Source organism: Leopardus geoffroyi, chromosome C1, assembly GCF_018350155.1.
Source record: "Leopardus geoffroyi isolate Oge1 chromosome C1, O.geoffroyi_Oge1_pat1.0, whole genome shotgun sequence".
Taxonomy (NCBI): domain Eukaryota; kingdom Metazoa; phylum Chordata; class Mammalia; order Carnivora; family Felidae; genus Leopardus; species Leopardus geoffroyi.
The window spans coordinates 164356185-164369381 of NC_059328.1; the positions used below are offsets into that span (position 1 = coordinate 164356185).

Consider the following 13197-nt stretch of genomic DNA (forward strand, 5'->3'; position numbering starts at 1 on the left):
GCGAGATCATGACCTGAGCCAAAGTCGGCCGCTTAACCGACTGAGCCACCCAGGTGCCCCAACAATTTTTAAAAAAACATTTTTAAATAGTATCAAAGTAGAAAATGTAGATTCACTTCTGAGGAGGAAAGAAATTAGGTTGAGACAAATTAATAGTTTATGGAGCAATAAAATTTAGTAAGGTTTTTATTCTTTTTAATTTTTACTCTTATGTTTGTATTCTAATAAACGTACTTTGCCTGTTTATAAATTTTTCTAAATTCAGAGCCTGAATACATTTACTTATCAGGTAGGTGGAGTTAACAAATTTAGATCTTCAATAAGTTTGAAACAGGAGTGCTTGGGTAGCTCAATCGGTTGACAGCTTGAGTGTCTGACTCTTGATTTTGGCTCAGGTAATGATCTCACAGTCGTGAGGCTGAGCCCTGTGTCAGGCTCCAAGCTCACCATGCTGAGCATGGAGCCTGCTTGGGATTCTCTCTGCCCCTCCCCCATTCACTCGCACATACCCACGCACTCTCTCTCTCAAAATAAATAAACATAAAAAAAAAAAAAGCATTGAAACAAGTCAAATTACAAACTAAGATTTAGCAGATCATCAATTCATGATCATCTTTATATATATTAATAGTTCTTTGGGAGTCCATAAACTATATCTAAATCTCTACAATTTTTACAATGAATTGAAGTTATACCATATAATAACTTACCACATTATTTTCTTCCGATTTTCTAAAGCAGCTCTGTTCTCCATGATTGTTTCAAAATAGCCAGTCACAATTCTGTAAATTACCCCCATTCTTTGACCCTTTGACTGATTTGCACATGATCTAACAGGTAGTATCATAATTTTGCAAAGTAATATTAGAAAAAAATAAGAAAACAGGTTACATTTTTAAAGTAATCTTAAACTCTAACACTATTATTGATTGGCAGTGTAAAATGGATGGTTCAGTATAAAGTCTCCTGCATTAAGAGCTGAGATCTGAGTTCCAGCTTGGTTTAGATGCTAGCTACTCCTGTGACATTAAATCATTTAGCTTTTCTGACACACTCAGCATATAATACTTAATGACAATCATTATATAATTAGAATATCTCTCCCTTTCTGTCTCACACACAAAAACACATATACACTCAAAGCTGTAACTCTCCTGACTCAGTCGTGTTCTCCATAACATTGTGTATCTGATGCATAAAATGCAAAAGACAAATTTCAGCAATAAAAGGCATAGGTTAACAACTAGCAAAATTTCCAAATGTGGGTTCTATTAGTATTTTGATGCAATTTGGCAACTATTTATTGAGTGTCCCCATGTCTGTGTGAGTGGGAGGATATCCCAAGCACGGGAAGAGGAAGCTAGGGGATTATAAAAAAAACTTTGCATATGCAAACCACAGAAAACATTAGGACAGCTACATTAAAAGTGGGACGGGGAGGGGAGCGGGGAGACTGGAGAACAATGGCAATAGTTGTGTCCTAGAAGCAAAATTACACAGGCTCTGTTGGCCCGATCAGTTAAGTTTGAACCTCATCCCAAGAACAAGGAGGAATCATAGAACAGTTTAAGCAATGGTAGCAGGATTCCTTTTCCAATTCTGAAAATTCATTCGGGCTATAGTGCATGTCATAAATAGCAAGTGGGCAAGACTGAAGATAGAAACCAGTGAAGAGACAGTTTGGAGATAATGGAAGCCTGAATTAGAAGGCAGCACAACAGTAATTAAGAGCAAGACTTCTGAAGTAATTTGCCTACATTCAAATCCCAGATTTTCCATTGCCCAAGTTGCTTACTCTCTCTACAGCTCAGGTTTCTCATCTATAATCCAGAAATAAAAATCCTCACAGGGTTATGCCAAAGAACAAATAAAATAAGATACATACAACAGTTAGCATGTTGCCTGGCACAGAGGAAGAATGCAAATGTTTTATTATCATTTATTGACGTAATGTTAATGGGATGGAAAAATGAGAAAATAACTCGAAGATGTTTTGGAGACAGAAACTGACAGTGAAGATATAAGAAAAAGGGGGAAAGGGTTGAATGGGCACTGTAGTTCAAACACATAATGTGTGAAAGTTCTGAAGGTCTGAAGGAGAAAATGGTGTGCGTTTTTTGATATACTGATTGTAAGAGACACTAAGAAGGCAGGTGAATATATCTCTCTGAAGTGAAGCAAACAGATCAAGGCTGGAGATTTGAGAATCAGAGAGACAGGTGTTAATTAAATCCATGGGGTTGAGGAGATCCTCCAGGGACAGAATATGCAGAGTGAAAAAATGCTGGCACTAGGTAGAAGCTATGGAACACCAGTATTTAATGGGCGCACAGGGAAAGAGAAAGGACGCTGAGAGAAAGGGGCCAGAGTGTGAGAGGTCAAAAGCCAAAAGAAAAAAAGAAAGTGTTTCAAACCAAGGGGAATGCTCAGCAATGTCAATACTGTCAAACAGTGAAGTAAGTTAAGGACTGAGAGTTTTCACTGGATTTAGCAACAAGTTATTCATTCACATAATAAATATGTGTCAAGCACTGTGTTAGACCTGGAGATACAGCGGTGAGTAAGACAAAAAAAGAGCCTTGCACACACAGATTTTATGTTGCGAAGGCAGACTGTAAACTGGTAAACAAATAAAATACTGAAAGTGTCCAATAGTAGAGATTAAGTGATATGACAGAGAGCAACAGGCAGAGGCCAGCTTTAGACCAGGAATGTAAGAGCGTACCTCTCCGAGAAGAGCCCATTTAAGCGGAGACCTAATGCAGGAACGGGCTTAGCGTGGTCACAGAATTGGAAGGGCCCGTGAAGCTGTAGCAAATCGTGGAAGAGGCATGGAGGGGTAGCAGCCAGACCATGTTTGTAGATCATGCTGAGGACACAGTGAGAAGAGTTTAGAAAATATCTGTTGAGCATTTCTTAGTAGGGAAGCTCACTCTAGCTAATGGCACTCAATAGTTTGTTTTTCCTAGCCTCAATAGTAGTTTCTTATAGTCTTAAGAATCGGAACATTTTACCACTCGCGCAAACCATTAACTACTTATTACAATATCAGAATAACCTTTTCTGTTTTCAAGCGTACTATACAATCACTATACAATGGGTAAGCATGTTACCCATTGCATTAATTTTACTAATCCCCTTTTAACCTTCTTCCACATTTCTTGCAAAGTTATTTCTCATAATATTTACTTGATTCTATCATTAAGTTATATTTCTCTGAAATACTCCTCATTTTCAAGCAATGTATATCAGAATTTGAATGTTTTAAAACAAGACAACTCAACAAGATGTTACTAAAATATTTATGAGCCCATAACGTACAAAATCTGATGGATTCACTCCCCCCCCCCCGCCAAAAAAAAAAAATTACATTCAGAGATGATATTCCACAGCTTCAGGTTCCTATTTCCTTAATCTATGTGTTTCTATACATGTATAAGATAGAGAAAAGCTGATGCAGAGAATACTGGCTTGATTCTGAGCAGCTGAATTCTATGTTCACATTATTTTTTCATTTCCTTATTTGCAAGAGGAAGAATTTATAGCCCTTCATATTTCACAAGGATGTCAATAATATAAAATGCTACCGTCTGCTTAATTATCTATGAGTAATAGGCATATTATACAAATTATTTCTCACCTTCCCTATACTCCAACAAGTAAGTAGGTATCATACTTCCCATTTTACAGTTGAAAAACCAGTCTCAGAGAGGTTGAGTTACTTGCCCAAGACTGCAGAGCTGAAATTTAAAGCGTTTTGTAATCTCAAAAACTCTGGTCCCTGTGCCATAATGCCTCAGACTATTAACAGATTGGGTTCATTAAAATACCTATCATATATAAGATATTAAATCATAAATATGAATTTTTTAATAACAAATATTATTTTATTAAATTTTTAATAAACTACATACAATTTAGAAATATTTCCCATATGTACCATTCCTGTATATGCTTCCCTTTGGCATAACTTGATTTCAATTTTTTGAATAATGGAGAAGAAAGATAAAAGGAAAATAAGATAACCAACCACATTGTATGCAAGGTATGAGAATTACCATTCTGGGTCTAATTTTTTGCCAGTTAATACATATAGTAAACCCAATGAACTACTAGTAACTACCTATTCTCACAATACTTATTTGTCTCTCAAAATAAAAAATTACAAATGGCTTAAGGTTTTCCCGAATCAGGAAACTCTAATCTCTGATTAGAACGTCTACATGTCACTATTTCTCTGAGTTTGAAAGGCAATTGGTCTGAACAGAAGCATCAAAATTTGCTCTCAGGAGAGTCTATGGATTAATTTTATTGTGAGCTCCCCTTACTAAGATTTTTCAGATAGCCAAGTTATCTACCAAGACACTGTCTGAAGAAGTCTAGATATTTAACAAAAAGAAACTGCTGCCAGATCATCTTTATTTTCCTTAACAATACACACACAAGAGCACAAAATTCACTTATAATATCACCATTATTTTACAAGTATAAATAATGCTCAGAATTCAAGTACAGTCAAGTGCAGAGATATTTCCTATATGTTAATATGTAAACATAAGCTAATTATATACATCATGTGCCTTTGGCCCAGCTGCAAAATAAGAAACATCAAAAAGAAACACTGCACTTGACTGTTCAGTTACATTCTTACTGAGAATTCGTACCAATGCTTATATAGTTATTTGTAACTTTCATACCACTGAATGTAAATGCCTAAATAGACATTTCCCCTCCTGGAAAATATCTCAAGAATTAAAATTTTATCCATTTTTGATAATGAATTATTTAAAATCTTAATTGGGTTTCATTCCTTAAAACGAACACTATTAGAACTTACTCATAACCAAAGTTCTTCCTATGTCAAAATGGGTATTATTTACAGGTCACACATAGAGAAAACAAGAATGCTATGTTTGTTTACTTTTAGAATGGAAGAAAACATCTAAAAGCTGGCTAAACAGTGTGGGTCTTTGTACACTCCAAAGGATCTTCCTTTACTGATATTCCTTGCCTTTAATTTAATACCCAGTAGCTACAATTCTGACATATTGAAATAGCTAAGTAATCTGAATTCAAATGATATCAAGCACATCCTTAGAGGGGAAAAAAAGAAAGCAGCACCTAAAAAGCAATAACTGACATCAACAAGTCTACAAATGTCCAGTGGAAGGCATGTGGAAGCATTTACTACACTGCCATCAAAGATTCTCCACTGAGTTCAGGATTCGGAATAGAATCCACTCTGGGAACTGTTGATTTGGCTTCATTCACCGAGGTCTCCTCATTCTCGGTCTCTTGTCTCTCCTCTGGGTCCTCTGTGCCCTCTGTGCCAGAAATTTTTTCAATCCCTTGGTTTGTCTGCTCTGTATCTGATATTTTCTCATCTGTCTGCTCTGTACTGTTATCAAGAACATCTTGTTCTTCTAAAGATTCTGAAAAGATAGAGAGTCAAGATTTTAGGCATATCCAAATGTTAAAACTGCTAAATAAGATAAACAAAAGATAAGCACACACATACACGAACTAAGAAACAGAAGAATGGTCCAACATTATCCTTAAAATCTTTTAAAATATGTGCTTAACTCCTTGTAGCATACCCATATATGAGTTGGTATGAATGAAGGATGAAAAAAAACAATTTGGGGAAAACAAATGCATAAACACACTTTTACCCAAAGCCCTATATTTTCCTAAAATTTAGCAACTTTCACAATATTCAGGAAATTTCCTAAAGATGTATTTGAAAGTTAAATGTCCAAATAAAGCAAACTAAGTTCCAGCAGATTTATGTGCCATAAGAAAACAGTACAGCAAATGAGGCCAATGTATTAACTCCCAGATCATGTTTCCTGAAAGAACTATGTCCCTGGCACCCAGGCAACCCTGTAAACAATAAATGTGTGTGTGTGTGTGTGTGTGTGTGTGTGTGTGTGTGTGTGTGTAGGCTGTGCTATTCCCCACACTGATTTGCATCTCTATTATCCAAAAACTGGGGTGATCTGGATCTACCTTTTCCCATGAAAAGTCTCCCTTCAACCCTCTGCAAGACAAGTTCTCAGGATTTAAACCTCTGGGTCAGAATATGCTATATACCTAGAATACTAAGAGAAGGGAAGGGTCTTTGGCCCGTGTCGCCATAGTAGAAGCTAAGGGAGGGTCTTGGTTCCTACCTGAAAATTTACTCCCTTTAAACTCTCTTTTGAGTTTCATTAAACTCAAATCCCTAATAATAATTATTATTATTTTATTCAATAAAGTCCCTTTAATTCTTTAAAGTTTAAAAAATTAAATGCCAGTGGGGAGGGGAAGACGTCAGAAGCAGAAAGCTTTGGGCCTCTTATTTTCCAAGTCAAAAATAAAAATCTAGCTTTTGTTTTTGTAATAGATAGTAACAAATATCCTTGCTAGGAGAAACATCGTTAAATCACATCGGCTAAACAAATAAGCAGATTTTATTATGCTCATACAAGATCCCTTACGATACACTACAAATGTTATTAATTCAAAAAATCGGAGGAAAAACCAGTTTACGTTAGTAAAAAGTTCAAGTTTAGTTCCTTTACAGTACAGGTCAGAGTCTTGCTAAATAAATAAAATTAGTTAATAGTTTTGCAAAGAAATTATGTGCTGTATGCACACAGATATGTGGAGGTCTTACAAAGTCGTGGTTTACCATTATCAGTTTTAATAAATACAAATTATCTATATTTCACATATATAGTAATTATGTAATTACATATATAGTAATTCACATAAAGTAATTATGTGTTTAAACATATCTTGGACTATAGTTTACAGAATTAGTTACAACCTCCTTCCCTCTTTCATATATAGAATGAAAGGCCAAAATTCCACAGTTGGGAACATCCAAGTTAATGAGGTTTTACTGTATGAAAATTCACATGATCCCCAAAAGTAGTGAGTAATGTTCACAAATCCTATTTATGTCAAATGTCACAAAAATGCTACTCTCATCTTAAAAGGAACTGAAAATGGCATTGCTGTACCACTTGGAATCTTCCAAAACTCAAGGTAGAAAGGCAGTAGATTGTTTGAGTTTTGTTATATGAATGTTCCAGTGCATAAAGGAAAAGCAGAAAGTACATATGAAACTCTCTAAACATGTACAGAGCATTTCTGCCACAAGGGCAAGCAAGTTCTTCAGCGGAAAACTTCAGGAGTTGCCAACCATTTGTAATTCTACCCTCTCAGAATTTATCCAGGGTAGAATTCTAAGAGTCACGGTTTTCCACAACTCTCTGGCCATTGAGAGTTCTTACTTGCCAAGAACTTTACAATTTGTTATATTTTAGAAAGCCTTCTGGGAAAAAAAAAAAACACACACAAAACAAAACAATAAAGCCACACAAAATGAAAAGAAAAAGCTCAGAATCCGGGACTCACCAATAAATGTGCTTAAGTGAATAGAGGCCCAAGTAATTTGTCACATTGTCTGACCAACTGCCTCAGTACTGAACTTAAACAGAAGTACTCAAGTTGATTGTTTATCATCTTAAAGCTTTGTCATGTAACTATTTTCAGAAGCAGACACATCATTGGTCAAATCCAATTTAATTAAAAAATTCTGGGGTCTTAAAGCAGATAACACAAAAAGAAGTACTACAATACTTAAATTTTTAAATGTCTATTAAGATGAATTCTAAGAAATACCATGGGCTATCATAATTAGAAAATGACGGGGCGCCTGGGTGGCGCAGTCGGTTAAGCGTCCGACTTCAGCCAGGTCACGATCTCGCGGTCTGTGAGTTCGAGCCCCGCGTCGGGCTCTGGGCTGATGGCTCAGAGCCTGGAGCCTGTTTCCGATTCTGTGTCTCCCTCTCTCTCTGCCCCTCCCCCGTTCATGCTCTGTCTCTCTCTGTCCCAAAAAAATAAAAAAAAAAAAAAAAAAAAAAAAAAAAAAATGACATCGGGGCGCCTGGGTGGCTCAGTCAGTTAAGCAACCGACTTCAGCTCAGGTGATGATCTCGCGGTTTGTGAGTTCAAGCCCTGTGTCGGGCTCTGTGCTGACAACTCAGAGCCTGGAGCCTACTTCGGATTCTGTGTCTCCCACTCTCTACTCCTCCCCTGCTCACGCTCTGTGTCTCTCTGTCTCTCAAAAATAAATAAATATTAAAGAAAAAAATTTTTTAATTAATTAAAAAAAAAAAGAAAATGACATCATACACAAAGTTTGCTTGTCAATACTGTATCATATTGCAAAGAATACACAGAATACTAAAAATTGGTGAAATTATGGGCAGGGCTTGAAAATAATCAAAAAGCTATTAATGACTACTTCTCCTCTCCCAGGTTAATTTGCAGAAAAGTCATTTTAAGACTAGTAATACTACAGAAAAACCAGTATGTGTCATGATGCCTATATTGCAGACATAAGTCTAAATGACATAAATATTCGATTTTTAGGTGCCAATGCCATTTTGTGAAAAGTCATCCAAACAAGATTTAAGTGAATTAGGTGTACAAGATTAACAGAGAATTACGTGTTTAATAACTAAACCACAGGGCTTTATAATAAGATCATTAAATGTATTCTAAATTTACTTTATTTCTATGGGAGAATATCATTTGCCTATTCTAATAAAAACAGCAAATTTTTTCTGCAAAGTTGTAGTTTAAAACAGCTTGGTGGTAAAAAATACATTACAAAAGATGTCAACATCTGGGCAGAAAATACTAAAACAGAAACCAGCCTTTGTGTTTACACTAATTAAACAGGCCTCTTCTCCCCTGTGCAAAACCAATTTAACACCAAAATTAAAACAAAGTTACCTGAATGACCTATGTAAGAAAATTTTAAAAATCAGTTTTGGCAAGCATAATGTTAAGAAACCAACATATCACAATCATAAAACAAAAATGACCCATGGAATTTGTTCCTTCCCCCATTCCTACCCCCTGCCCCACTCTCACCTCAGTATCTTTGAGAGAGAAGCTTTCTCTACCAAATTGTAACAATTGGTTTCCAGTTGGTTTGGGCAAAGCCTCAACTCAGCTAGATAACTCAAACTCATAAAACTGAGTATAACTGTATAACAAATACCACTGCCTCATCTATAAACCATGCACATGCAAAAACATGTAAGAACATCACCTTACTTTTAGGTTTTTATTCTAGCTCTTGAAAGAATAATTTTCTAAGAAAACTAAAGAATAGTCTAGCAAAACAAATTCATGTATTTCCTTTAGAAATATATAATTTCCACAGGGGAAAAAAACCCCACGATTCTATTTAGTTTATGCCTTTGAAAACCCTTCATATTTTAGTGGATTCATTTAGATTCTTACTTTTTATTCCTTTTACAATAACAAAAATTTGTCTTGCTAATGCATCAAACTTTTGCCTTGCCCACACATCAGTACCCACTATATGTGTAAAACTTACCCAAAGGAGAATTTGTTCAAATAGAATGAACAGTTTGTCTTTGAACTAACTCATAGGTTTTAAGCAAAGCAGTTTTTACAAGATTTTTCTGCCTTGAGGAAAATGGTCAACTTATATTAAGGAACAAAGACATGAATCCCATCTCATCTCAAAACTTAACCCAATAGTTCAATGAATAAAATTCAATTAAATAAAAACCACCTATGAGAAAATAACTCATAATGAGCAATAGAATATTGTTTAACAATAGTACTGTTATTTAGCATTGGTAAAAACAAATCCATTAGATGAGTAAGAAATGTCATTATTAGGCAACAATGTAAAACTATTAGGTGAAGGCGTTTTAGAAAAGAGAATCAGAAGGGCATAAGATCTCTATGTCTAAAACAAACATGCAAAAACATCCTATAGGCAAATATACACCTTGAGGAAGTTGTACATAATTAAATATCAACAAAGGTACAAGCTTTTTGGATCTGATAAATACACAGAATTCAACAAAGTTTACATTATCAAATAGTTCAATTTCCTAGAGCCTCACAACAAACAACACTAAAAATAGAATTTTCTCTAGTTTAACATACCTAACAGTAACAGTATATTGCTTAAAAGAAAAAAGCAGAAATCAATTACCAAAATAAATTTCACCTTAAATGAATTTTACTATTTTTGATAATATTGATTAAAGGCCATGAGTTTTATTATTAGCAAGTTATTTCCAATTAAGTAAAAGCTATTTTTTATTAAAATGATTACATATGAGCTAGACAAATACAACTGAGCAATTAGAACAACATTAACATTTTTCAAACATGCTAACCTAAAATCACTGTACTGGCACACTAACAATACAGAAATCTCTTTTTCTAATTATTATCATAGTTAACAAAAAAGAATGCCACATATCAAGTATTCTGGAAAGCACACTTTAACAAAGCAAAACTGATAAACCACTTTAATGTGGCTTAGCAGAGATTCAGGTATTATTGCACCACTCATTTAGCCATAAAAGAAACCCAGTAACCTAAAAGTACTTCATTACTTTGGCATACCACATCTAGTATGCTCCTAGATAAAAACAAAATCCATAGTCCTAACTTCTTGTGTTTCTTCAATATTCTATTACCAAAGCATCTGGACACACAATTCTAGAAAAAAAATTCTAGGAATCCAAATGAGTAATTAACGGGAGAAATTTCTTCCAGGTCTCCTTCTTTGATGAAAACTTTCCAACATTTCATATGTTGTTCTAAACAGTGATCCAAAAATTTTTCAAAAACCTTGTGTCTCATCCTAAATGCAAAATCTTCCAGTAGCAGAATCAAGACAAAACTTAATTTCAAAGTCTTATATCATAGATTGAAAAAAAAAAGGCTGCTTCTAATGATTCAAGATTATTCATATAAATGGTTATAGAATATTTGTTGAAAGAAAAATCCAGATGGAAAAAGTTACCTTTTAGTTCCATCTGTGAATTCAATCACCTAATCTCTGCAGTTTCTATAATTACTAAGGAGCTACTTCACTACTTTTAAAAAATATGAAAATAAAAGCAGGAAAGATTTTTTTTTCTTTTGGACCTCAAGTTTTTACATCAAGAATGTGGAAATCAGAAATATGAGCCCTCCATTATACTGGCTCTTGGCACCAAAAGTAGACGATTGAGATGATATGGCCTTACTTACTGTTCAATTTAGACTTAAGGGTATGCCGCCAGCATTCACAACAAATGCAGCTTCATCTTTCATCAGAATACTTCCTAGTCGTCTACTAAAGAACTGCAGCTTGGAAATGATACCTTTGTATCACAGTGCTGAGACAGAATCTTGGAGAAAAGTTTCAATCTTCTGGAAAGCCAAAGAAGTAAAAAATTCTCATAGCCATTTCAATGAATCCAAAGAGAAGTATGAAAAAGTTACTCCTCCAAAGACCATCTCAACCAAATGGAATTGTTGCTTCAGTTTCCAGCACTACACAGCTGTCAGACCTTGCCTCAAGTTTTGTCTTCACCTATAAACATTACCTTATTAGGGCTGAGTCTGAGCCAGTTAGACTTCGTTCTGGAGATTTCAGATAGAAAATGAGACATCTGGGGTATTGCTCCTCCTAGATTTGATGAGAAGGAAAGGTATAGCTGGGTGTTGTTTGCTAACTATCCATCTCAACCCTGGGAGAAGATATAAAGCATGGGACTCATCAAGATTTTTATTTTGTTGGCTGTTTTTCCTTTTGTTTCTTTTTTGTGTGTGTGTGTCCCAACTACTGGCTTTCAAATATTCACTTTAGCTTTCATAAGCAAGGTTACTTATTTATGGAAAGGACTTCAAATTTTCCTCTAGGCATCTTCAGTATGAAATTCCTTAGTTTTCAGTTCCAAGAGGCTGCAATAGCAAGGCAGGTGATTTGCATGCAATAATCAGCTTCAGAGCATGACTTAAGCAAAAGAAAAAATGTGATATGTTTGGAGTTGATACTGCAGACTTGGAGAAAGTGAATATACTGATTCAGTGTTGAAAGTACACACACTTCTTGTCATGGCTATCTGTGTTCAAATTCATTCTGATGCATGTTAGTAAGCCAAAAGCCAAGCCCAAATCAACACACATATTTTAGGTTCACTCTTCAAAGTTAAAAAAAAAAAAAAAAAAAGATACTCAAATTTTTATATTAACCTTCCGATATCTGAAAATTCACTGCTTTATTGTTCTCAGTTAAAGCAGTTTTTCACTACTCAGTGTTTGTATAAAGAAGAAATCAAATATCTATAAATGAGAATTCCTAGAAATTAAAAGGATGAATACAGACTGCTAAATACACTATGTGAACTAAACTTCTAATATGGATTTTTTTCTACATCAGGCATAGCACCAAAATATCACGGCCTGTGCCATAATTTTAGCATCTCCATGACTAGGAGCGCTTAACAAATAGCTCCCCACCTAATATTAACAAGAAACAGTTGGCAATTAATAGTCAGATCTTCCACCTCATCTTTTCCATTTGCTTATGAAACTTCACAACAAGTCCTAAAATAGAATTAAAGATGAATCCTAAAAACCAATGAATTCTGATAAATTCTGTTTCTCTTTTGCAAAAGGTTGTTTTACATCAAAGGCATACAGCGGCAATGTTAAATCTTGTGCACCTCAATAAATTGTTTCAAAGAAACACCAGTCCTATCAACATACTTATCCAAAGAATGCCAAGGACAACTTTCCAGTTCCAAAGTTTCTTGCTTCTGGTAACCTTACCAATTCCAATGGTAGGCACAAATCTATTTTATCAATGTTAACTACAAATTATAGCAGAATTTTACCCTTACAAGTAGTTGCGTAATTCTTATAACATGCTTCACTTAAATAAATTGAAAAAATGATTCCATGAAAGTATCACTAGTCAAATCTCCCAACAGTTCCTAGATGTCACTCCATAAACAATGTTTACCCAGCTGTGGGTGGATGCTGCTTAACACAGGGTAACCTACATTTTAAAACTGAAACACATCATACCAATCACACAGGAGGGCTGAGTATCAGAGCAATAGCTGATATATGCATGCTGTAAAATCTGATAAATTAATCCATTCTTATCTAAAAGCATTATGCTGGGGCGCCTGGGTGGCGCAGTCGGTTAAGCGTCCGACTTCAGCCAGGTCACGATCTCGCGGTCTGTGAGTTTGAGCCCCGCGTCGGGCTCTGGGCTGATGGCTCAGAGCCTGGAGCCTGTTTCCGATTCTGTGTCTCCCTCTCTCTCTGCCCCTCCCCCGTTCATGCTCTGTCTCTCTCTGTCCCAAA

The 13197-nt window shown here is 35.3% G+C and overlaps 1 protein-coding gene across 4 annotated transcripts in view; it reads right to left on the bottom strand.

Annotated features, from left to right (window-relative positions):
* Positions 1 to 4402: 4402 nt before the first annotated feature.
* The window catches only part of LNPK (lunapark, ER junction formation factor), a 75415-nt gene continuing 66620 nt past the window's right edge, over positions 4403 to 13197 (bottom strand). For 3 of the 4 annotated variants that reach the window (XM_045480278.1, XM_045480280.1, XM_045480277.1), the window contains one exon: positions 4403 to 5432. In XM_045480278.1, the coding sequence (XP_045336234.1) occupies positions 5188 to 5432 (245 nt within the window). In that variant the 3' untranslated portion in view covers positions 4403 to 5187. Of the gene's footprint in view, positions 5433 to 11426; positions 11510 to 13197 lie in introns of all 4 variants that reach the window. The other variant, XM_045480279.1, reaches the window with a different exon arrangement.